General features: G+C 37.5%; 2 protein-coding genes across 2 annotated transcripts; both read left to right on the top strand.

Annotated features, from left to right (window-relative positions):
• Window positions 1-3524: 3524 nt before the first annotated feature.
• LOC107557454 (leucine-rich repeat-containing protein 3B) lies at window positions 3525-13700 on the top strand. Its single transcript, XM_016240871.1, has 2 exons — window positions 3525-3704; window positions 12708-13700. The coding sequence occupies exon 2, from the start codon at window positions 12821-12823 to the stop codon at window positions 13604-13606; it is 786 nt and encodes a 261-aa protein (XP_016096357.1). The 5' UTR covers window positions 3525-3704; window positions 12708-12820; the 3' UTR covers window positions 13607-13700.
• A 307-nt stretch (window positions 13701-14007) lies between these two features.
• Window positions 14008-14970, top strand: LOC107557453 (leucine-rich repeat-containing protein 3B). Its single transcript, XM_016240870.1, has one exon. It carries the CDS (start codon window positions 14091-14093, stop codon window positions 14874-14876), a length of 786 nt encoding a protein of 261 aa, XP_016096356.1. The 5' UTR covers window positions 14008-14090; the 3' UTR covers window positions 14877-14970.
• Window positions 14971-27717: the final 12747 nt, after the last annotated feature.

The following is a 27717-nucleotide window of genomic DNA, read 5'->3' as shown; positions in this document are numbered from 1 at the left end:
TAAAAAAGCATATGCTAAATTAGAATGAAAATGTAGATATTTTTGCAGTGTGCTTTTGTTCTACATACACTACTACACTACACAATTTTGCAAATGTAACTGGGAACATTCTCAGAACTCTGGCTAAGGTCCTGGCAAGGTTGTCTTAAATGTATAAACAAACATTCTTCTAACGTTAATACAAAGATATCTGGTCTTTAATGATGTTCTCAAAATATTAGCACAAAAATGTAATTTATACATCATTAAAAATGTTATTCACACATAATGGAATGTTTTTTTTCTTTATGTTTTCATAACTTAGCATATTAATAAAACGATCATAGATGGCTGGGACAGATCATTGTGCATGCACAAAATGTGCATACTATGCATGGTATGCATATTGCATACCGCAAAAAAGTCTGGGTAATATGGAAGTCATTCCAAACAGCCAAAGAGAGAAATTGCATGTGCATGTGTATGCACAGGAGATGCATGATGTGTTGTTATTAGGTCTAATTAGGCTAATTTACTGACACGGACTGTCTGATGTGTGTGGCCTGGATTCAGCAGTGATTGTATTCGGATGCGGTTAAAGACTGATGCCCAGCCACCCCTTCGCACATCATCACGTACCTGCCTATTGGCTGCAAAATAATTAGTCACTTAGTATGCAAATGAGCGTTACAAAGCATGACCTTTCAAAAGCAGGAGTGTAAATGTTTTGTTCCAAATCAGTCCCTTTGCAAATTAATGGAGCAGTTTGGGTTTGTTTGCCGTACTTTTGTTTTGCTTTGGTTTGTTTGCCAATCAAATTCAATGTATCGATGCTGCACAGAATGGAGGGGAAACTCTAAATGACATGCTACACGGGCAACCCGCCAATTTGGTTCTTGAGAATCGTATCAAGCCATAATACCGCAGCTGTAGTTGGAGCGTGTCACAAGCAAACCCGTTTACCGTGCTGCAAAACACTCTTTTTGCTTTGACAAAGAAGTGTAAGGTGCATGAAACACTCAATTATTTTCGCAGCGATAAAAAAAAGTATATCTTTTGTGCTGACGTTTTTGATTTATCGTGTTTTTAAAACCTCGGTTTGCAAGATCAGCTGGTTTAAACGGCCAGTAACTGGATCTTCAGTTCGTTTGGTGCTGATGGATGTTTTTCTGTCATAACGGCGTTTGATCACTTTTACGTTGACTAATTGGCAACAGTGATTGATATTTGGTGCAATGCAAGTTTCTCGGATGAGCTGGCTTTATCGCAGACAGACAGTGTTTGTCAAGAACAGCGCGGCTAATTGTTGGGTTTGCACGGCGTGCTGACATTGAATGAGTACTGAGACAGCTCCTCGTGCATTAAACACGCCGCTTGCTGGTATTTACAGTAAAACTATCAAAACAGTTACTGAACCGCGGAGCTGAAGCGATTATGGTTGATCATGAGTGGTTTCAAATCACTAATGTGCCATTTAGCTGATGCTGACACACAGTGCAGGGTCAACGTGGAGTATCCTGAGGTTAAAAACCTCTTCAAGGCCACATTCATGACGGCTCGTGTGTCAGTCGTTGAGAGAGTTTGAAGCTTCAGTCATTTAGTTATTCAGATTTGAACCCCTATGCTGAGTTACTTGGTTTCAGCTCAAATTTCCTAAAAAATAGTAACAATAAACTGCTGTTCATGTGCAATAACGCATGTTGAAAAACAGCTTTTATAAAAAAGTCCCATGGAGGTAACATGGTACAATAATGGCATCAGCTTATTTTAATGTAAAGTTCTGCTGAAACGCCTAAATAGGTTAGATCAGGATTCAGTGTGACAACATGCCCCAGTGATCAACGTGTATTCAACGAACTGAATCTTTTGTCCTGCGTAATAATGGTTAAAATATTCAATGGATTTTTTTGTTTTGTTTGTCAACATTTTAAGGGTTTTGTCTACACAGAAACTGACTTGAACTATAGTCATATTAAAGTGCCATGTAAATACACTTAAAAATAAAGGTTCTTTAATGGCATCAACGGTTCTATATGAAGAACCTTGAACATCCTTTCAAATGCAGAAAAGGTTCTTTAGATTTTTTAAATGTTCTTTGAGGGACTGTTCACTGAAAGGTTCTTTGGGGTTACCAAAAAATGGTTCTTCTATGGCATCGCTGCAAAAACACCCTTTTGAAACCTTTATTTTTAGGAGTGTAGGCTAATCATTTGATACTCTCTAGGTATGTTAAAGTAACCAGTGTTGGGGAAAGTTACTTTTAAAAGTAATGCATTACAATATTGCGTTACTCCATAAAAAAGTAACTAATTACGGTACTTAGTTACTTTTTATGGACCGTAATGCATTACGTTACTTTTGCGTTACTTTTTTAAATCTGGACAGGGCTTGCTGGTTTGTTTTTAAAATAAAAAAGTTCTATTTTTGGCAAATATAAAAGCCTTTTCACACCAAAAGTGAAATGAATAAGCCTCAGGCTGAAGGGAGAGTAAAGTTACGTCCGTACAGTAGAATGCAGAAGAAGACATTTCAACACACTTCAGCAATAAACAAAGACACAAATGTTGTCTGGAGTATTTTGTGCTTATTAGTACGCTTGAACTGGATCATCGAAGCTCAGAAGCAAAGACATTGGTTAATAGAATGGGATTAAATACATAAAGGATATTTGTGTTGTTTAACATTTAATTATTGCAGGTTTGCGTCATATTCTGTGTTGCCTTATTTTTATTCATTTTGAGGAATACTGAATCTGTGTTGTTGTTTTTTGTGTGAGTGAGATGAATTAATGCATATTCATATTTATTTTAGAACTACAGTAACATCTGATTTCTCTCAACATGGGGACAGCAGAGCTGTCAGTCAATACACTGAAAAAAAGTAACTTGCATTACTTATCTGAAAAAGTAACTCAGATATTCTCTTGTAAATTAAAAAGTAATGCGTTACTTTACTAGTTACTTGAAAAAAGTAATCTGATAACGCCTGTAATGCGTTACCCCAACACTGAAAGTAACTGAATCATATTAAATTACATAACATTAGTAATAATGACAATAATAATAATTACATTTATATATTGCTTTTCTCGACATCCAAATCTCTCACATGAAATGACTTTACCATGGTATCACCACTTCTGAGTCGTCAGAGTACCTGTGCGCTTAAACAAGTCTCAAAACGTGTCCATTTGACGTTTTATTATTGTTGTAACAATGTAATTTTTTAGCGGGGAGTTTAGATGTGTCAAATGTCGTGTGGTTATTATTATGCTCATTTTAGCGTCTAAAACATTAACAATAATGTCCCTCTTGGAAAATCTATCTTGAACTCGTGCAAACAGGTGTTTCATTAGCCACCAAGACCCAAAACATGAATAACAGTGATCATGTGGATTCTTTTACGATTTCAGAAGCATCTTCTTAACAATTTTGTTCCTCCAAAAGACTGTGATGTGTAAACGCTGCGAATCGGCTCGATTGAATCACTCAGATGAATCGGTTCAAAAGAACCATTCGCTCGCGATTCGGACGCCACTACCACGGCGCGATCGAACCCCTCCCAGTTAACTCCCGTGGCTTCTGCCACGAACATCAGCCAACGATCTCCAAATATGTGAGCGCTCACGTGAAATAACGAGCGAGAGCGTCACATCATATGTTTGAATGATTCCCAGAGGATGCGAGAGTCACGGATGCGGCGATCGATGAGTGTTTCTGTCGCAGGTAAGAGACGAACGCATGTCGCCTGTTGCTCAGCCACACATAAACACGCATGATAAAGACTGACATGCATTCGTCTCTGTCACATATGCATTTTGCATGCTGAGAACTACATGGTAGCTAATGAGCTTATTGTACGTGCGTCAGCTGGTGTTTGTATGTGAGTGAATTATTGCACCGTTTCAAATAATAATGCACCTATTGAATAGCAATTGACAGGTCATTGATATGCGTTTATTGTGCCTTTTGGATTTGCAGTGCAGCTGGCATGTCTGATTTATCTAAACCAGCCATGCACGAGCAACTTATTTGCAGTTATTGATTCATCTCATAATGGAACTAAAATAATCATGCTTTTTGAATGCAATCATGCTTCACGTTCACTAGGGTGTGGAGATCCTCAGCTGTGATCTGTAAGATAGCTCTTCGCTGCTTTACAAGTCGAGAAAAGTTATTTTCAGCACTTAGCTTTTTTGATTTCGACATGCCTTTGAGATGCTGTCTGCTTGTGAAATTGCTGGAAGAAGGTGATGTTCCATGTGATCACACCATAAGGGTCAGATTTCATGCTAGAGCCACTAGGATTAAATCAGGGATAATGCATTGGATCAAAGCTCAGATGCTGCTCATATCTGATGGGATTGTTATTATATTTGACACTAGACGCCTTCAAAGTCAGATTCAAATCTGCTCTTTGGACTGAGCAATAAACACTAAATTAGATTTTTGTGCTGTTTTAATACTTCCCTCAAATCCAATGAGAAGTATGTGTTGCATGCAGAAATATCTGTACAATTTCTCCACCAGACGTTGCTTGTTTATGTGGAAGTTGAATAAAATATCAGCCAAACATAGTTTTCGCACTGATTCAAAGCTGTATTGAATGAATGAATCATTGCGAGCACAAGAGAGCCATTATGTTTTCTTTCCCCGGGCTCCATAATCTTCACATTATGAACTTTAATGTGTTACGATGATGGCAATGGTAATGACGGTAAAAGCTTTACAATCTGTTTGGCTTTCTTAGAGCTGTGACCTAGCTCCAAGCTCTGCCTGTTAATCTGGATCAATGTGTTTTAAGATTAAAACCTGATGTCCGTCTCATTATGACTCTTCCATTCATGAGGAGTATGTATGCACTCATTCTTGTAATGCCGACAGCATCTGTAATTTATGTCATTCTTAACCAGTATCTAATAAATATCTACACATCCTTAGAAGAAAATAGATGCTCCCCGGAAGCAAATTACATGCAATATTAATACTTTGCATCTTGCATAGATGTTTTAAATGTTTAAAGTCGGCATGAACTCAAGTCACCCTACTAATTTTCTAAATACATGTTATTGGTCTTATGGTGAATAATTTTTTAATGCATTGATTTCTTTAAAAAAAAAAAAACTGGGCCTTAGTGGGTAAAATGACAGACTTCAACAATCATTTAAGTCTCAATTTCTCCACCAGACGTTGCTTGTTTATGTGGAAGTTGAATAAAATATCAGCCAAACATAGTTTTCGCACTGATTCAAAGCTGTATTGAATGAATGAATCATTGCGAGCACAAGAGAGCCATTATGTTTTCTTTCCCCGGGCTCCATAATCTTCACATTATGAACTTTAATGTGTTACGATGATGGCAATGGTAATGACGGTAAAAGCTTTACAATCTGTTTGGCTTTCTTAGAGCTGTGACCTAGCTCCAAGCTCTGCCTGTTAATCTGGATCAATGTGTTTTAAGATTAAAACCTGATGTCCGTCTCATTATGACTCTTCCATTCATGAGGAGTATGTATGCACTCATTCTTGTAATGCCGACAGCATCTGTAATTTATGTCATTCTTAACCAGTATCTAATAAATATCTACACATCCTTAGAAGAAAATAGATGCTCCCCGGAAGCAAATTACATGCAATATTAATACTTTGCATCTTGCATAGATGTTTTAAATGTTTAAAGTCGGCATGAACTCAAGTCACCCTACTAATTTTCTAAATACATGTTATTGGTCTTATGGTGAATAATTTTTTAATGCATTGATTTCTTTAAAAAAAAAAAAACTGGGCCTTAGTGGGTAAAATGACAGACTTCAACAATCATTTAAGTCTTCTTACCCCCCCCCCCCCCCTTTCTTACTGGTCATTTGAATAGAAAAATAAATACTATTTCTACAGTAATTCTACAGTAATTTGGTTAGCTGTAACTTAATGTGAAAAAGCGAAAATTATTAAATAATTAATTATATTTAATAATATAATAATACACTACTATATATATATATATACGTGTGTGTGTGTAATACATCGCAAAATAATATACATTTTTGTAGTTTAACAATATATGTAATTTTAATTTTAATGCATTTTTATTTGAACATAATCATATTTTAGTAATATAATCATATTTTAAAAGCATGAACCACCACATTATTTTCCTTATTTATATTAAATTAAATTATGTAAAGTGTTTAAACTAATAATATTTGAATACATTTGTTATTTTAATGTAATTGTTTTAATAGTAAAATATTTGAATCACCACATGGATTTCCTTTACTATAACTGTATATTTATAATAAATTATGTACATTTGTTTGGGTAGTTTAACCATATGTAATTTTAATAATCACATTTCAATATATTTTTAATCTTATTTTAGTAGTAAAATGTGAGTCACCTTTACGGTAACTGTTCATTTATATTAAGTTGCATATTTTTTTGGCAATTTGTCAGTAAATGTAATTTTAATGTAAAATATGATTATATTAAAATACAAATAGATTAAAATGAAATCTATTTATATTTGAATATAATCATATTTTAGTAGTAAAAAGTGTGAATCGCATTATGTATACCCTTTAACATGACTTTAACATATATTGTCGCCTACGTGATATCCCACAACTGGCATTTAATAGCTGCTAGTTTTATTATTTTTTTGTCATATCAATAAACTAAAAAATAAGCTCTGCTTGGTTTAAGGTCTTGTACAGCTTTCTTATAAGGTGATCACAGGCCGTAAGCCTCAAACTATCAGATTCATTCATGCAGAGGAGTCATGTCAAACTAAAAATGTTTCTCCATAAGAAACTTCAGTTTCATGTTTAAACAACAAATGATGGTAGAGAGCCCAGATGGTTCATAAGTAAGGGATAATATACAATCAGCACATCATACTGGCAGAATAAACCCAGACAGTGTGATCAGGACCCTGACGTGAGGCAGGTAAATATAAACAAATAGACATGGATTATTGATTTGAGAGGAAATTATTATATTAGATTACTACTTAGAATATGAGCACAGTAGGGCTTTCCAAAAAAAACATATTGAATTTCGAATATTCGTCGAATTTAAAATAAAAATCCACATTCGAATGCAAAAACGTTGCATTTAAATTTTAGGTGTGTGTCAGGCAGTATTATCAGTGGCGCACGAAATGCGACGATGTGTCATTGCATTTTAATGTTTTTGTTAGTCTATCCAGTTGAACCCACTAGATGTGGCGCTGCTACGTTGTTCATTCAAAATATTGCAGAAAAAGAGAACATCGATGCAGAGATGATGTTGTTTACATCAAAACCGAAACCAAGCCATTCACACTGAACGCATATTTATCCCATTTTCTAGAGGGACATCTATCACCGTTGCACTCGCGTCTCGCACAAGAGAGCCGCATGTTTAGAAAGCTATGCAAAATAAAAAATGATGGCGGTTTTTCCCCATCCGACTGCATCTCAAGTTTTTAAATGAAGAAAGTACATTCATGCATGATGCTGTTTTGTTTCTATTTGTTTAAGCAACTTTAATTATATAAGGTTTATAAACATTAGTTTAAACATTATGCACTTTTTTCAAAGATAGTCATGTTATTTTATTATGCTTTGAAGAAACGTGCATAATATTTTGTTCGATGCGCCCTCTTGTGGCCTCAGGAGAGAAGCAAAAGCTTTTTTCCCCCTAACTGAAATTATGCCTTTTAAATTTGAATATAATTTGAATATTGATAATATTTAAGTACAAAATTAAAATTGAGTTTTTCAGCCATTTTGACAGCCCCAGAGCACAGCTTTATTGGAAGCATCAGATTCCTGGATGAGTGGTCTTTTATGCTTTGTTGCCATGGGCAACAGTCATCAATCAGGAATATAGTGCGATAGTCGGGTTCTGGAAGTAAAAATTCCATTCATTTTCTCCATAGAGCAATTTATTTTTTAACGATAACTCATAAACCTGTAAAGACAGATGTACTGAGCTCAGAGGTTGTTAATTTTTAATGATATGTGCTTTTGTTGAAGCCGTCTGCTTATTTCAACGTATTTTTTAAATTATTGTGTTTTAACAGCTGAATTTGTGGTGAAAAACTACATTACCCATGATGCTGTAGAGAAAATTCCACCAATCAGAGAGTTGCGGTGTGGAAATCCTGCCAAAAAGCCAGCAGGGAACGAGATTGATGTGATCTAATTGGTCTTGCTATGCTTTCAAAATACTCAAATATTTATATACATATGAATATTTTGCAATAAACGTAAATGAAATAATTCTTTAAAGGAATAGCTTTATATTCCTCCATTGATTTTAATCCGATTACATCATTTGCAATGCTTCCCTTACGATAATTAATCATGGTTTTATTATAGTGAAAGTGTAGTAACCATTGTTTTTTCGGCGATTGATTATCATTTGTGTAACTACAGTTTTACTACTAATACCATGGTTAAACTATAGTTAGTGTAGTGATTAATTTGGAGTTACCATAGTTTAACTAGAATAACCGTGTTTTTTTTTGTAGTAAATCCATGGTTAATTTTCTTAAGGGTTCATGGAATTGTAGTTCTTTTCCTCATTGAAGCCGTTAAGTACACAGTCTTGTCTTTTTACCTGATTTTCAGACACTTTTTGCTTCAAATTAAAGTTTGTAAGGTTGTGAATCAGCTATGAGCTGGTTGGATTGTTAAAGGCTCATAATGCTTCAACCAAGACCTTTTTTAACCCTTAAGGGGAAAATGAGTGAAAAAAAAACCTTCCTGAACTGATAAAGTGGGCAGGCACTTATGCATTTGATTTGACAGCTGAAAGCCATGATTGACCAATCAGAATCATTCCAGAGAGATGTGTCATAATATCATCTATTTGTATTTACCTCCTGGATTTAATTGCATGTGGGATTCATCTAGAATTCATCTCAATTCACAGAGTATTTTGTTGTTGACCGTTTATGAGTGACACGTTTTTTTCTCTCTCATTTTCTGTGATGGCCTGTCAGTTGTAATAGTTTGCACCAAAACGCATGAGATCTGCCATCATATATCCCATGTGGCATATCCACGCATTACATCAGCTGGACAGGGGCCTGAGAGTCATTCAGTCAGTCCACACTGGCCCTCAAGAGCCTCAGGCAACACACACACACACTCGACTCAGCTCTAGTGAACAGTCATGTCAGGACTCCTGGGATACTTATCTTTACATCACTATTGATTTATCTGCATTTGTCTTTCAGCTCTAAAATTAGAAACCGCTTCACATGCATGATACAAACAAAAGGTCCAGATGTGCATGCCTCTGTAAACCAGGATGTTTTTGCTCCGCTAAATCAGTCCGCTGATATTTCCGTGCGCTAAATGCAGCACGCTCAGAAATGTGCAGGTGACACCGACTTCCAGCTGCTTTTATCTCTCACCTTTCAGTTGTTTACATCAATCCGTGATTGGCGTCATGTACTGTATGTACGTGAGCGGCATGTGCTCCGTGTTACTGTGTGTTAATTATAGCTCTCCCTCCCCGCCTGAAATACAACCCGTTTATGTTAGGTGACCTTAACTGTGTTTCTATAATGTCTCAATGAGTGCCTTCATGATGCTGCTTAGTTTGCCTGACTAGTTGCTTAATTTAAAGTATTTAAACTGCAGTCAAGCTGTCTGGGATTTGAGTTGTTCGCTTATTGGTCTATTGAGTGGTAAAATATTTTTGTTTAATAAATAAACCCTAACGGGGTGATCATTGGTGGGTCTTGTGTTAATCTGAGGGGGTTTATTTTGCAATAATGCTGTAATAATGGCTGTAAATTATCCCATAGATAACTACACTCAAGCTATTTAAGGATGGAAATGATATATATATATATATATATATATATAGGCCTAACTATCCAATGATGTAATTTATTTGTACAATCAGAGGAATATCTATCAGACACAACAACAAGGGTGTTGAAGTTGACACTAAATGCGTCTAAAACGGTCTGTGAATTTGTCATTTTTGCATGCATGTAGTTTCATAAAAAAGTACGAGGTTTTAGTGATGATTACTGAATGCACAAGTAATTATGTATGTTCTGTTATAGGCCCACTGTATACATTCTGTCTGCATTTATGTCCTGTTTGTCAAATCATACATGAAATCACATAGGTTTTAATAAAAAAAATATATATTAAAGAATGAATGAATGTTGGCATGTAGATGTCTACAGACTAGGACTTTTATCAAATCTGTGAAATTTGGTGCAGATTGAACATTGCATGTTTAAGTTAGTATAAAACAAGTAATTTCCTGTTACCAGCAGGTGGCGGTATGATTATAACAGAATATTGGCCTTAAGATGTGTTAAAGGGGTCATATGATGCGATTTCAATTTTTCCTTTCTCTTTGGAGTGTTACAAGCTCTTGGTGCATAAAGAAGATCTGTAAAGTTGCAAAGACTAAAGTCTCAAATCCAAAGAGATATTCTTTATAAAAGTTAAGAGTCAACCACACCTACCTAAAACGGCTCGTTCTAACACGCCCCCACATGTCTACCTCACTATGTGGGAAGATTTGCATAACGCCGCCCAAATGTTCACGCAAAGAAAGAAGGCGTAACTTTTATTCTCGCTGTAGTTTTGTTGTTTCCGCCGCAGTGTCGTAAAGACGCTGTGTGTTTCATTGTAAAAGCGAAACTACTTTGTTTGGTCTTCCAAAAGAGGACGATATCCGCTTCATCATGCCTAGAGCTGATCCGTGCTGGTCGCTGAGGAAATACATCAACTTAGTGCTGTGGATCGCCGGATCGGCTTTCACCGTGGACGAAGCAGAGTCCAGCCCGGGGTCGTCACATGTGGTTGCCACAAGCCCACCGGCCGCTGCACACTCAAGCCGGCCTCCGCTCACTCTAGCCCGCCATGTGTGACGCTGTGTGTTTCGTTGTGAAAGCGAAACTACTTTGTTTGGCCTTCCAAAAATGGACACGACTAGAAATCAGTGGTTAAGTTGTATTTACAACACTGTTCCAGAACACGTCAACCCAAATATTCGGATGTGTCCAGCACATTTTATGGAGGACAATTTCCTGATCCTGGGAGAGTAGACTACAATGCCGGCTGTTCTCTGACTCAGAGACTGTAAGTACGTTTTTTATATTTAAAGAATTTGCCACTGACAATTCAAACGCAAGTTTTGGGCAGTGTAGAGTAGCGCTTGTTGTTTGTCATTTCTCTGATCACAAATGCAGACAGAGTTTTATGTTTACGTGGCACGATGCAATGCAACGTGTAAAAAGACAGTATAAGTCATTATAATCAGTAATTATGTCCCCGCTGGATGCAACAAATGCCTCGTTTGTAATGGGTTTTATGTTTTTGTCTCGTCGCTCCAGCCGGATAGCTGGCCAATCACAGCACACCTCGCTTTTTCAGACCGATGAGCTTTGTAAAAATCGACGCGTTTCAGAAAGGCGGGGCATAGAGGAGAAACAATAATGTACAGTATGTGGAAAATAATGTGTTTTTTTTACTTTAAACCGCATAAACACATTTCATTACACCAAATACACAAAAGAATGTTCTTTTTAGCAACATCATATGACCCTTTAAGATAATCCTCACCAAATGAAGATGATCCAATTGAAACTGTAGGAAGAGTTCGTCAAAGTACGAGGCCTGAAAATGCAAAAAACTGCACAAGAATCGTACAGGAAATTCAAAATAACTGACTTCCTGTTAGGTTTTGGATTTTGTGCCAAGAGACTTTTAGCTCGAGGCGTACAGGTAGCGCTATAGAGCCATTTTGCCACACCCACTTCTGAAACCCATATCAGATGTACATTTTCGTCAGTTCTGACGCGTGTGCAAAGTTTAACGAGTTTTGAAGCATGTTTAGGCCTTCAAAAATGCGATTCACATTGGAGAAGAAGACGACGACGAAGAAGAAGAAACGGAGCAATTCCAATAAGGTCCTCACACCATCGGTGCTCGGGCCCTAATTACTGTAAATACTAGTGATTGAACAATATGGGTTGTCAATGCCCAATATTTACAGGGTGACCAAAATAATGCAGATTTTATATAATATTAATAATATAATAATATATAGGCTGTGTGTGTGTTTAACGAAATTAGTTCAGAATTTATTTCAGCAAAGACACATTAAATTGATCAAAAATGACACTAAAGATGTTTTGTAATGTTACAAAAGATTTCTATTTTTAAAAAATTCTGTTCTTTTTAATTTTCTATTAATCCAAAAAAACCTGAAAAAAAAACGTGTAAGCGAAGCTATTTTCAAATGTTTCTTCAGCAGCACATTTACATTTGAAAATATATTTGAATAGAACACAATTCTTTTAAATTGTAGTAATATTTCACAATATTACTTTTCGTCATGATCAAATAAATGCAGCCTATATAAAATGTAATAATTATAACTCAGATGTGCACCAATTTCCTGATATAAGCAAATTATAATTTTTTGTATATTTACTACATTCACTAAAACATAAACAGAAAATGTACTTACATTATCCATTGACGGAGCTGTCAATAGATTTTGCTTAGACTTGAGTAAGCCACATAGCGCTTAGTGTTACACTGATGTCAGTTTTTCTGACAAGCCTCTCTGAGGTCTGTATGTTCCCTGTGTTCAGTGGCACATTCTTTTCGAGAGGTGATGGAGGAGAGGTGTCATTCCCACCCATAAATTAACTCGTTGACTTGTTAGTGTATGCGTTCACTGTGTCTTCTCTCTCCGCAGGCTCACACATACGATGAGAGTTGACGAGACCCACAGCTCTTGGTGATGACGCGGTCCTGCTATGGGGCTACCGTGAACGGCCCGGGCGTCGAGTATGTTGACTGCCTGTCAGCATGACGCCGTTGGACCTGTGGCTTTCGCGCTCCATCCCCATGTGTCTGCTGCTGCAGAGCCTGGTGCTCATGGTCCTGTGCTTTCCGTCTGCCAGCACCTGTCCCAAGGGTTGCACCTGCCAGCGCTCCGAAAGCCCTCCGCACGGCCTCAACGTCACCTGTAGTCTGTCACGCTTGAAGGAGATCCCGCCCGACGTCCCGCCAGACACCCAGTTGCTGCAGCTGGACCGAAACCACATATCTCTAGTGCCCGATCGCATATTTCATGGCTTGAGGATGCTTCGGAGGCTCAATCTCTCCCATAATGCTGTGGAAACCCTCGGCGAGGGGGCGTTCGTCGGATTGGAGGGCTCTCTGGAAGTGCTGGACCTTTCGCACAACCGGATCACTAGTGTGCACAAGGACGCGTTCGCACGGCTGAAGGCACGTGTGATGGTGGACAACAACCCTTGGCATTGCGACTGCGCCCTGCAGCAGGCGCTGGGTGGCATGGCGCACAACCATGAGGCTGCCACGCGCGTGCTGTGCCGTAGTTCAGAGCTGAGGGACCAGGAGGGCCAGCCGTTCCTGGCCGTGGACGCGGACTTGTGCAACCTGGCCAAGCGGACCACCGACTACGCCATGTTGGTGACCATGTTCGGCTGGTTCGCGATGGTTATCTCTTACGTTGTGTACTATGTACGGCAGAACCAGGAAGACGCGAGACGACACCTTGAGTACCTGAAATCGCTTCCCAGCAAGCCCAAGAAACCGGACGAACCAGAGGACATCAGCACGGTCGTGTGACGTTACGAAGATCGCACGATCCCAGAGACTAAAGGCCCGTTCATACCAAGGATGATAAATATAACGATAACTATAAGAGAATTCGGAAGTTCACACCACAGCTACAATGATAACAGTATATTGTTGCAATCTAGTGCTGTCAAATGATTAATCGCGATTAATCGCATCTAAAATAAAAGTTTTTATTTACTTAGTATATGTGTGTGTACTGTGTATATTTATTATATATATATATATATACACACACACATACATGTATATATTAAGAAAAATATGTTATGTTTATATATTAAATATATTTATATATGATATATAAATTATATGAATATAAATATATACATGTACATACATGTAAATATTCTCAAAATGGCTCAAACAGACGATGAGAGTTGACGAGACCCACGGCTCTTGGTGATGACGCGCGGTCCCATTATGGGGCTCCCGTGAACGGCCCGGGCGTCCAGTATGTTGACTGCCTGTCAGCATGACGCCGTTGGACCTGTGGCTTTCGCGCTCCATCCCCATGTGTCTGCTGCTGCAGAGCCTGGTGCTCATGGTCCTGTGCTTTCCGTCTGCCAGCACCTGTCCCAAGGGTTGCACCTGCCAGCGCTCCGAAAGCCCTCCGCACGGCCTCAACGTCACCTGTAGTCTGTCACGCTTGAAGGAGATCCCGCCCGACGTCCCGCCAGACACCCAGTTGCTGCAGCTGGACCGAAACCACATATCTCTAGTGCCCGATCGCATATTTCATGGCTTGAGGATGCTTCGGAGGCTCAATCTCTCCCATAATGCTGTGGAAACCCTCGGCGAGGGGGCGTTCGTCGGATTGGAGGGCTCTCTGGAAGTGCTGGACCTTTCGCACAACCGGATCACTAGTGTGCACAAGGACGCGTTCGCACGGCTGAAGGCACGTGTGATGGTGGACAACAACCCTTGGCATTGCGACTGCGCCCTGCAGCAGGCGCTGGGTGGCATGGCGCACAACCATGAGGCTGCCACGCGCGTGCTGTGCCGTAGTTCAGAGCTGAGGGACCAGGAGGGCCAGCCGTTCCTGGCCGTGGACGCGGACTTGTGCAACCTGGCCAAGCGGACCACCGACTACGCCATGTTGGTGACCATGTTCGGCTGGTTCGCGATGGTTATCTCTTACGTTGTGTACTATGTACGGCAGAACCAGGAAGACGCGAGACGACACCTTGAGTACCTGAAATCGCTTCCCAGCAAGCCCAAGAAACCGGACGAACCAGAGGACATCAGCACGGTCGTGTGACGTTACGAAGATCGCACGATCCCAGAGACTAAAGGCCCGTTCATACCAAGGATGATAAATATAACGATAACTATAAGAGAATTCGGAAGTTCACACCACAGCTACAATGATAACAGTATATTGTTGCAATCTAGTGCTGTCAAATGATTAATCGCGATTAATCGCATCTAAAATAAAAGTTTTTTATTTACTTAGTATATGTGTGTGTACTGTGTATATTTATTATATATATATATATATATACACACACACATACATGTATATATTAAGAAAAATATGTTATGTTTATATATTAAATATATTTATATATGATATATAAATTATATGAATATAAATATATACATGTACATACATGTAAATATTCTCAAAATATATGCTGTATGTGTGTGTATTTATATATACATAATAGATATACACAGTACACACACATATATTATGTAAATAAAAATTTAATATAAATAGCGATTAATCGTTTGACAGCACTATTGCAATTACTTTTAGAACAATGTTTTCCAGGTGGTAAATGATAAAAACATCTACAGGGAATCAGAATTCATCTGACTTTAAAGAGCTTGAGGATTCAAAGCAGCAGATTATGAAACGGCAGCGTTATCGTCAGAACGTTATTGTCTGTTGGTGTGGATGTTAATATGGTTATCGTAATAGTTATCGTTCTTAGCATGAACGGGCCTTAAACCAGGATGTTGATTAATCTGACGCGAATCGTTAATGTCGTCTAGCGTACTACACCTGTCTTCTCTTTTTCCGATGTGCTTTCCTGTTTCTGAGTATGTATTTAGAACAATTTGTGATACATTTCCAACCCTTTGTCCTTACGAGAGAGCAAGAGAGTCTTTTAAACGTGATGTCCAGGTGGCATTAAAACAATCGCAAAGTTGTCCTTTAAACGTGGTCCAAGCCCACCTTTAGAGCGAGAACTTGTCTTCAGGCACATTGACACGAGTAATTTTCTATTTTAACTAGACAGTCGGAACAGATCGTCAATCATTAAGCGTCGCTAATGACCAGTACAGGTATTTTGAGAAATCAAATCTCAGGTGCAAATGTTGATAGACTCCAATGATTTGTAAAACCCTACGATGTTTTGATGCTACCAAGTTTTGTAAGACAAACGATAATCCAGGCATGTGCACATTAGCTACAATCGTGAATAATTTTACGACCTTTAAAAGGCGTGCCGTACCCTTTATTAGCGAAGCGACAGGACATTTCTTCCAACATTCTGAATCCATTATTGTGATCCTGTGCATTTTTAGGTTTTCATTTTGTTTTCGCGTTAAAACTCGTGCACATTCAATCGTGAATCGTTGAGTCGTAGAGCACAGCAGTGCTGGTGTGGTGCTTGTCACGTGATTCTCGGAACCGTAGTCGAGGAACATAGTTGATACCTCCATCCGAGTCTTTTGTCGGTAACGTTACATGTGAGGCTCTTTGTCGATGTCGTAACTCACCGTGCTTAAAAAGAGGCTCCCAAGCCCTGTGTTAGTCATGTGTAATCTACGAGACGGCCAGTGTGTTTTCGTAAACGTAAGGTTACATCCCTGAAACCAAACTCTCGCTTAACATTTGATGTCCAGGAGAGAAAATATACATCCTGGACGAGGAACTTCAGCTTCCCCTTGCGCTGTGGTGGTAGGGCCATTGGCGCTCAGTGATATTATTGTGTGTGCACAGTAATTTGTGCCGGTCGCGAGCAGAAAATTACAGCTGTCACTCTGTTACTGGCCTCATTCTTACGGCTGACTGCCGAGTCCAGCAAAGCAAAGCCCCGCTGTGAGCTAGAGGATAGAAAGCCGGCAGGAGAAGAGAGGAAATGGAAAACAGGATGCTGGGAACAAGTTCTGGAAGAAATCAGAGACCTTATGAAAACGGATTGTGGTGGTACCATGATATAGTAAGTTTCAGATGGCTTTCATGTATCATTGCATTCACTTGATCCAAAGATACTGTGGTATTTCCATGATTACCATGTCCAAAAGCTATTCGTACTGTGGTGGCGTCCAAAACAAATGGTATTATGATGGATGCAACCAACGTATTTCTATTCAAAATTGGGGAATCAAATGTAAAATTTAAAACATTGGTCATTGGGGAAAAAATGGCATTCAGAATATGTTAGTACCATGTCCACAAATTGGAAATACTATAGTAGTGTCCATGGTTGTGTCCAAAAAACATGGTATTATAATGGATGCAACCATTAATATTCAAGATTGGGGAACCAAATGTTACATTTAAAGCATTGATCATTGGGAAAAATATAGCCAATCCGAATATATTAGTACCATGTCCACAAATTGGAAATGCTATGATAGATTTGAATACCATGCTAGTTGTATGATGGATATATATATATATATATATATATCTCCAGATTGTGGATAAAATGTAAAGCATTGATCATTGGGGGAAAAAATTGCCCATCAGAATATTAGTACCGTGTCCACAAATTAGAAATATTATGGTAGTTTTGATACCATACTAGTGTCTAAAAAACATGGGATGCAACCATATATATTCAGGATTGGGGGGCCCAATGTAAAATTTAAAGAACTGATCATTGGAAAAAATACTGCCAATCAGGATATATTACAACCAAAAAATATGATAGTATTATGGATGCAACCATATTCAAGATTGGGGGACTAAATGTAAAGCATTGATCATTGGGGAAAAAAATTGCTAATCAGAATAAATTAGTACCATGTGCACAAATTGGAAATACTCTGGTAGTTTTCAATACCATGGTAGTGTCTAAAAAAACATGGGATGCAACCATATATATTCAGGATTGGGGGGCCCAATGTAAAATTTAAAGAACTGATCATTGGAAAAAATACTGCCAATCAGAATATATTACAACCATGTCCACATATTGGAAATACTATTGTAGTTTTTATACCATAGTAGTGTCCAGAAAAACATGGCAGTTTTATGGATGCAACCATACATATTCAAGATTGGGGGACAAAATGTAAAATGTAATGCATTGATCATTGGGGGGGAAATGCCAATCAGTGAATGTTAGTATCCTTAAATGTCCAAAAAGTGGAAAGACTATGGTACAGCAGTTTTAATACCATGGCAGTGTGCAAAAATCATGGTATTATGATGGATGCAACCATATATATATATATATATATTCAAGATTAGGGGACTAAATGTAAAGCATTGATCATTGGAGAAAAAAAAAAGCTCATCAGAATAAATTAGTACCATGAGCACAAATTAGAAATACTGTGGTAGTTTTCAGTACCATGGTAGTGTCTAAAAAACATGGTATGCAACCATATATCCAAGATTGGGGGACCCAATGTAAAATATAAAGCATTGATTATTGGGATAAAATTGTCATCAAAATATTGTTAGTACCATATCCACAAATTGGAAATACTATGGTAGTTTTGTGAGTGGAATGAGTGTCGTTTCTTTATTGTAACTTCATCATTGTGTATCCAGTGAAGTGCTTTTTAAAAAAAAAACAAAAAAAACTTTTAAACGGTAATTAAATTCCAAGGTTGGAATAATAATGACTTTTGATCGTGGCTTCAACATCGGTTCATCAGAAACATTAGGAGAACTTGAGAAGAGCCCGACTTCACTGTAGATAAAGAGCTTGTCATTTGCATAGGAAGGTACCTGAAATCCCTTTAAAGAATCATGTTTGAATGTACTTATCTAGTCTTTTGCCTTGTCTAACTGCGGTTGTTCTACACGCTGTATTGTGCTGGGAAAGAAAGCTGTTTCTCAATGCAGACTCCACAGTGAAGCACGCTGTAGCCAAGGACACGGGGGAGAGATTTTCTAAGTGCCTGAAATACTCGTCTATAAGTCTCTCATTCTTCCAGCTACCGATAACTTTGCTTTGAAACGTTTTGTTCGGTGTCACCTAACTCGAGTCTACTAGGCCTCAAACGGAATTCGTCTTTACTGCACAAAGGGGAAAAACGAATAAAGTTAGCAACTTACTAGAGGTCTTTTAAAGTGGCATTGCTACGTGATGTTGTTCTTCCTGGCCTTTTCACATGATTCGTGTCACGGCTTCAATGCTGTGTGAAGTTTTGGCCTCCACGTGAAAAGCATTGCAGATTGTGTCACTGAAGGGCAATTTGACAAGGTTACAAAAAGTGTGAAAATAGTGAAAATATCTTATAATAGAACCTAAAGTCCTTCCGTTTGCTTAGATACATTGGAGAATCAAAACAAAGATACATCTAACTTTTTCTCTGAATGGCATGATATGCATTTGACGTTCCAGAACCAGATATGCACATCAGTCTATCTTCCATCTAGTTTTGATTTTCACACTGGATGCATATCTTTGGGAAATAAATGCGTGTTGTTGTTTAGAAAGGTCAAAATCAAGTGGTAAGATTGCTTGAACACAGAATGTGGCACAGCTGTGTCCTAACCAGGTTAACCATCTTTAACATGTAAATGTGAGGTTTTGTCCAAACCAAATGCAAATTTTTGGACATTTTCTTGATTAATTGGTTTCTATTTCTGCATCAAATTGACATCAAATATGATATATAATGCTTGTGATTGTGTCCCATTGCACAGCATTTCTGCATTCACTGAGGACAGAAAAACTACTTACTGTTGGAAACGTATTGCTCCTGCTCAGGACGCGGATTAACACTGTAGTTTGATGCTTCGCCGCATTGTTTTTGATGCATTGGGGAACCAAACGCGAATCATGTGAAAGGGCTTTTATTGGAAATAAAAACTAGAGGAGAGTTGCGGCATGCATTTCTTCCTTTGTTAGTTACATTTATTTGTTTTGTTTTTTTAAGGTAATTCATCTTTGTGTAAAATTTTTTTTTTTGTGACTTCTGCTCAAAAAAGTGGCATACCTTGAAGACGTAAAACTGGAGGAGGACCAATGGTACATCTCATTGTAAACGCATGATGTAGAGAAAATGAAATAAAAGATTCATTTACACTATTCCTGGTATACATAGACTATTTTTTCGGCTCTGTTCCAAAACTCAGCGAGCTGCCTACATAGGGGGTATTTTAAGATGCACGTCTGAGGCTTGAGACAGCTAAATTGTGCTTCTTTTTAAGGCATTTTAAGAGATTGACAGTAAGGTGCATGTGTTTTTCCACACTGAAGTATTAACATTTGATTAATTATACATTCATTAAAATTTAACCAACATACAAAGCCAACAATATCATCAAAACCACATGCAGTAATATTTATTTATCTTTTAGGTGAAAAAAAAGCATGCATGGTGTCAAATTTGCATCCAGTGGCAATTCTCTGGCGCTGAGATGCAAAGTAGAGGGTCATGAATAAAACAAGGGCCGAAGTCTGACAAGAGGCCAAATTTGAGAGGACTGAAATGAAAACAAAAGCGTTTGAAGGGAGACAAAACACGGTTTGTCACGGGTTCAGTGAAAAGCACCATCAAATCTCTGACACTGGCATCTGTTGTCCTTTTTCATCTGAAGTGTGGATGCCTATTATCATCACGCTGTGTCTAAAACGGAACCACAAATTGGATCTATTTTAAAGGCGGTTTAAACTGTGACAAGTTGAGCCTTATGGTGAGCTGCTAAAATGATTCACATTTCTGAGAGGAAAACACGTTCGGATCTGTTGGAGGATGTTGTGCTTAAGGAATAATTGTAAAGATTTCAAGTGGATTTAATGATTTGTAATCAATTTGCAAGCTATAAAAAAAGCTTTAAAACAGATAGTTAACAAATTAAAACCATAAAGAACTTTTAAGTACTTGAAATAAAATAAACTTTAACTTAAATTATATATATATATACTGTAATTATATATGTATATATAGCTGCATCTTCAGCTTCAACACTCCTTATTTCACAAACTATTATACAAAGTAAAACTAAAATAAAATTTATAAAATCTAAATAGACATTAAAAATAAAACAAAAAATAAATACGCCAAAACATTACAAAAGTAGTTTTTTTTTTACTGAAGTTAAAATGCAAAATTATAAAAACTAATTCAAAGCATGCATAAAAACTAATAATACCTCAATGATGCTTAAATGCTCAAATAAAGTCTGAAACCGTAGTATTGGATAGCAAAGCATCAACAGCAAGTGGATGTATGAGTCACAGTGTCACAATAGTTTTTGTCAAATGTTTTGTTTGTAAAGTGTGCTTGTGCATGCATTTTTATGCAAATAATACTTGCTTTTAAAATGTTCTCGGTTTTGAAATGTTCTCACATTTGGTTTATTGCAACAGAAAACCCAGTATTCATTATCATATTACAGGTCACATCTTCCCAGTCTTCCATAGATATATTTATATTCCTTAATCAATTGATGCATATTCATCACCTTCAATGCTATTGCATTTTCAACCTTGTAAATATGTGAGGATTATGAGAATAATGATGAAAAATGTCTTGAGGTGCTGTGATGTTTCAGTACTTGTGTTCCGTTCTTCAAATGAAACTAAATCAAACGGCATCTAATTTAAGATGAGCTCAAAATTCATAATAACTCCCAAGGGCGAATATTTAAGAAACAAAAGCACTCAAAAACCCGAGCGATTCAGGGAATTTTTTTTTAAGTTGTGAAAGCATTGACAGGTCGACACGTCCTTGCAGGGACAGACGAATCCTTAGGCATTACAGTCCTTACAAAAAGTGTCAGGTAAATCTACCATCTCCGGTTTGGAGTTTTAAGTCAGTTTATTCCAGTATTCAAACCTCATACTCAAAGCTTTAAGCTCAGTTATTATTCCAGTGTTAATGCGTCTTACTGTGTCCTTGCTATTAGAGACATTCACTGTTTTGATCAGAGCTTTTGCTAAACGAAAATACAAGCCACATGCACTGTAAAAAAAAAAAAATTTTCTCTCGAAGTAGTCAAGTGTGTTTTAGAAGAGAATACTATTTCAGTCATTCTACTTATGCATTTCACGTTTAATTCAATGTTATATACTGTTTTTTTATAATTAATTTGGAAATAGTTGACAAAAATTTAAATTCGATGAGAATTTACTCACCCTCAGGCAATCCAAGATGTAGAAGAGTTTGTTTAATCATCAGATTTGGAGAAATTTAGCATTACATCACTTGCTCACCAATGGATGTGAATGGGTGCCGTCAGAATGCGAGTCCAAACAGCTGATAAAAACACCACAATAATCCACAAGTGATCCACAGCACTCCAGTCCATCAGTTAACATCTTGTGACGTGAAAGGCTGCGTGTTTGTGAGAAACAAAATCCATCAAGATGTTTTTAACTTTAAAATAGCTCAAATATGAGTCCATTATCCGGTCCGGTTTGGAGTTTTAAGTCAGTTTATTCCAGTATTCAAACCTCATACTCAAAGCTTTAAGCTCAGTTATTATTCCAGTGTTAATGCGTCTTACTGTGTCCTTGCTATTAGAGACATTCACTGTTTTGATCAGAGCTTTTGCTAAACGAAAATACAAGCCACATGCACTGTAAAAAAAAAAAAAATTTCTCTCGAAGTAGTCAAGTGTGTTTTAGAAGAGAATACTATTTCAGTCATTCTACTTATGCATTTCACGTTTAATTCAATGTTACATACTGTTTTTATTTTATAATTAATTTGGAAATAGTTGACAAAAATTTAAATTCGATGAGAATTTACTCACCCTCAGGCAATCCAAGATGTAGAAGAGTTTGTTTAATCATCAGATTTGGAGAAATTTAGCATTACATCACTTGCTCACCAATGGATGTGAATGGGTGCCGTCAGAATGCGAGTCCAAACAGCTGATAAAAACACCACAATAATCCACAAGTGATCCACAGCACTCCAGTCCATCAGTTAACATCTTGTGACGTGAAAGGCTGCGTGTTTGTGAGAAACAAAATCCATCAAGATGTTTTTAACTTTAAAATAGCTCAAATATGAGTCCATTATCCGGAATCATGCTGCTTCCTGTAAAAAAATCATTCTCATGTTGTCTCTCACATCAAAATCCACCCACACCCACATTGTTTAGAACCGTTTTGGCTTGTAAACAGTGCTTGATCTGTGCATATTTCTCTCCTGATTCAGATGAGATGAATTTTTCACTGGAGGAAGCGTTATTATGGATAGAGGAGTCTATTTTATTTTAGCTGGAAGCAACAGTTTAAAGTTAAAAACACCTTAAAGGGGTCATAGGATGCTACATGCACTTTTACAAGTAGTTTGAACTGAAATGTGTGTTGGCAGTGTGTGTACACAACCACCCTATAATGATACAAATCCACTCAGTGTTTTTTTTGTTATCTGGTTAAATGTTTACCTCTTTCTCAAATCGAGCCGATCTCGCAGTCCTCATTTACTCTCGACATCTGAGCCGCTGAAGACACAGTGGATTTCGTTCATTTCTGAAGAGAATGCTCCCCCGATCTACATAAATGCGTCTATGTTCGCGCTAATCATTCATGATCCAGCCTCATCTACAGAAGAACTGAGTATAATGTTTTATAATGAATCTTTGCAAATCGCCTTTCCTAATAATGTGCTAATTAGCAAGTTTCACGATGAATGCGGCTAAAGTAAACAGTCTCTCTAAGAGCAGCTCGGAAGAGAGGGGCGGGGGCAGCAGAGCTCATTAACATTTAAAGGAAAATGACAAAAACGGCTTGATCTGAAAAGAGCTGTTTTTGACCGGGTAAAAAAGGTGTTTTTACACTACCATTGAGAAATTTTAACCAAAGTATGTTACAGACTTTTCATTAAGACCCTAAAGAATCATCTCAACATGTGGAAAATGGGCATCCGATGACTTTGTTTCTTACAAACACGCATCTTTTCACTTTACACGGTTAACTGATGGACTGGAGTGGTGTGGAATACTTGTGATGTTTTTATCAGCAGTTTGGACTCTAATTCTGACGGCACCCATTCACTGCAGAGGATCCATTGGTGAGCAAGTGATGCAATGCTACATTTCTCCAAATCTGATGAAGAAACAAATTCATCTACATCTTGGATGGCCTGAGCGTGAGGACATTTTCAGCCAATTTAAGTTTCTGGATGAACTATTCCTTTAAAATCTCCTTTTTGTAATGGCTTCCTCGAATAACCCATTCTTATACGTACTGTATGTTCAGGGCATTTATTATTATATATTTAATATCCTCTTGGAGTCTGGGGTGCAGAAGATGAATATCTGCTTTGGCAGCGCTGCGCGTCGCATGTCGTTTGTATTGCACCCAGACCCGGACATGTTCACATTTCATTATTTTTATGTGAGTCTGGAAGCGTAGATGTGCCTTTGAACGTCCCTGCAGATTGTGGAAGTACGTTTGCCTGTTCTATAAATATTAATACAGGCCGAGAGACAGTTGAGCCATTGCTGAGACGATGCTTTGTTGATTCCTTCTGTAACCTTCATCATGTGTTTCGGGACACAGATTGCAGTGTGATTACATGCAATAAAACCGTTGTTCATATGCGATTCATGCACTCCAGAGAAATCGAGTTTATTGTATTTCTATGTGGTTGGGATCATAATATGTTGGGCCATATCAGTGTTTGTAATGAAAAGATGCACAAGAAATTCAAGGATGTGATCACATGATGTCCATGATAATGTTATTGCTCACAGGTTGCTATCAGGAGACTTCATGCACTGTGAAAAAAATGTTATTGGAGTAGCCTACGTTTTACAACAATATACAATTTCAGTCTTTCTACTTAAAATGTCACCTTTAAATCAATGTTGTTTGCCATTTCTTTATATTGTTTGTGAAATTTACTAGCAAGGTCTGATGAGAAATGTGACATCTCTGACTTTTAATACACTCAGATCAGATTCTGTATTCATCTGAGGCAAATGTGAGATTTCTGGGATCCTGGGATCTGCGATATTCTTTCTCTGAGAATATCTTAATTGTGATTTTTCATTTATTTGAGGTGCAAAATCTCTTTGAATTTGTCTTCCTCGCATGTTCTTGGCCTCCGATCGCTCGCAAACAAACAAACCCCTCCGGCTCTCGGTTTGAATGGAGTTTGAATAAAAAGGAAGGATTAATGCTGGAGCTTTTCTGTCTCGTGACACATTAACAATAGCATCCCATTTAAAAAGCTCATATCGATCACGCGGCGAGGCTTTACTCTGTTATTAAACAATTAATCTAATGACAGAGAAAGCACAATGTCTCGCTCCAGCAATGATTGTTTCATTTGTGAAATTAAGCCTGTGTTTGCTGTCAGAGTCTGTGTATGCTAATGAAGCATTTGCATAAACCAGACGCCTCATCAGGGTTGCCAGGTTTTTGCACAAAAAAAACCCCCACCCAATTGCTACTCAAAACTATCCCAATTGCGTTTCGAGGGGTCCCCTGGTAAAATTAATTCCACGGGCTAAATATCACGTTACTGGGGTCGATTCAACCCGCGAACATGAAAAACAACCTGCGGCAACAGTGTTAAAGTAGCCCAATTCCGCAGGAATATCACGGACTTGGCAACACTGCGCCTCATTCTCATGCAGAGCATCCGGAATTTTCCACTAATGAGGAAACTCTTTCCAATTAAAGTCTCTGAGGCCATGAGGAAATGTGAAAAACACTTTAGTGGTCCTTTTACAAGTTCAGAATTGCACTGCATGAGAATTCAGAGCTTCCATAAAGGAATAATTAACCTGGAAATGAAAACTCCACCTTCATGTCACTCAAGACTCAGATTTTGTTTACTGTGTGAAGTAAAATAATTATTTTTCATGCATGTTTGAGCTAAATAGTGACAGGATGTTCATTCCTTTAAGTGTGAAGTGTTTGGTCAGAGATGATTGTGTCCTATTATTTGCACATAACAAAGCTGTTGCACAGACTGTTATTTCTCAGAAGTGTGATGATTAAGGAGGGTCTTTGAGAAATGTGTGATTTTGCATCGATGAAAGCATAATCTTCCTCTTTTGTATGACCTTTCTGAAGACACAGATCATGATGTACAAAGAAAGTCTGATCAAATCTGACTTTAATGAACAGATATCTGATCTCATTTTTCATCAGGCTGCAGTTTAATCTGAGCTAAATTAAGGAAAAGACTTAACATGGTCTGCCAGAACTTTTCAGCATTTAGTGCTGAAAGATATATTGAATATTCACAATATATTCTCAATGTTTTTGCCTCATTTGCAACATTGTGAATGTACATTAATATTATTTTTATTTGGCTAGTACATTTCCTAAAAAAGCATATATGTTTAGACATGAATTTGAGAGGGTTGAGATAGAGATGATTGAATAGTATCTTCATTTGTTCAATATTTTCATTTTCATTATTATGTTCGAACTGTCCATTTCAATGAATTGTTTCAAAACTCTGATTCAAAGATGAATTCACATCATTGTTCACCTCCGTCTCTGTGTTGTGAATTGATTCATTGAGTCTTAAAGACTCATTCGCACCATTGTTCACTGATTGATTAATTGATTCAGAACACTGATTCAAAGGTTCAGTTGCATCATTGTTCACTGAAGTCTCTGTGTGGTGAATTGATTCATTGATTCAAAATGCTGATTCAAAGACTCATTTGCACCATTGTTGACTGAATTCCGTTTTGTGAATCAATTTATAGATTCAAAGCTCTTACTCAAAGATGCATTTGTACCATTGTTCACTTGAAGTCACTGTTGTCAACTGATTAATTGATTCAAAGCTCTGATTCAATTATTCTTTCACATCATTGTTCACTTGAAGTCGCTGTTGTCAACTGATTAATTGATTCAAACCTCTGATTCAATTATTCTTTCACATCATTGTTCACTGAAGTCTCAGTGTAGTGAATTGATTGATTCACAACACTGATTCAAATACTAATTTGCACTATTATTCACTGAAGTCACTGTGTTGTGAATTGATTAATTGATTCAAAATGCTGATTCAATTATTCAGTCATTTTAGTTTTATTGTTCACTGAAGTCTGTGTGTGGTGAATTGATTCATTGATTCAATGTTCTGATGCAATTATTCCTTCAATTATTTAATTATTCATTCACATTGTTTACTTTAAGTCTCTGTGTGGTGAATTGATTTATTGATTCAATACTCTGATTCAATTGTTCATTCAATTAATCATGCTTGTCGCTGTTCATTGCATGTGTTTGCATGTTGAATCGATTCATTATTTTTTCAGAACTCTGATTCAAATACTCATTTGCATTATTGTTCACTAAAGTCTTTGTATGATGTTTCTCATCAAAACCTAAAAATTCAAAAAGTAAGATATATGTTTTTAGATAACAGTATCTCCTAGCAGTGGATAAAATTACACAAAGTGAAGCTAGCATGTTTTGTCCTTCCTGCTGTGTTACGCAAGGTCTGTACGCCTCACCTTTCAGTGGGAGGATGTTTAAATTCACATACCGGAATAGTTTTACACACCTACATCCACCTTCCGCCTCCATCCGGAATTGCCCAGTTAAAACGAGGCCCAACGAGTGGACGTTTTCCTCCAGCCTCGATAATGTTCATTTACAACAGACTGATTTAATGCTTTCACGGAAGTCAGAGATCATTCATGAGAGCGCCGATATTACAGAGTAAACTGAGACTTTTTCCTGAAGACTTTAGCTTCTCAGATGTTTCTCCTGAATCATGTGTCTCCAGAGTTTCATAGGAAATCTCAGAAGATGCTCAGATTTGCCAAGATCTCAATATGAGCTCAAACATTTCTCATCAGATCCTCCCAAAATCTAATTATTATTCATTTGATGCGTCTGTACTCTAACTGTGACAACAAATGTCTTATTTTTATTTAATCTAAAGAATTGTAGGAGAAACACAGTTGGTACTTAAATGATTTAAGGCAAGAATGTGGGGGGGGGGGGGGTTAAAAATAAAAAAAA

Source organism: Sinocyclocheilus grahami, unplaced genomic scaffold, assembly GCF_001515645.1.
Source record: "Sinocyclocheilus grahami isolate Dianchi unplaced genomic scaffold, SAMN03320097.WGS_v1.1 scaffold603.1, whole genome shotgun sequence".
Taxonomy (NCBI): Eukaryota; Metazoa; Chordata; class Actinopteri; order Cypriniformes; family Cyprinidae; genus Sinocyclocheilus; species Sinocyclocheilus grahami.
The sequence above is the reverse complement of the archived record's forward strand: the minus strand, read 5'-3'. Positions and strand labels throughout refer to the sequence as shown.

Bases quoted from the DNA above. Each gene is read 5' to 3' on its own strand.
- LOC107557453 (XM_016240870.1), top strand. From the start codon at position 14,091: ATGACGCCGTTGGACCTGTGGCTTTCGCGCTCCATCCCCATGTGTCTG.
- LOC107557454 (XM_016240871.1), top strand. From the start codon at position 12,821: ATGACGCCGTTGGACCTGTGGCTTTCGCGCTCCATCCCCATGTGTCTG.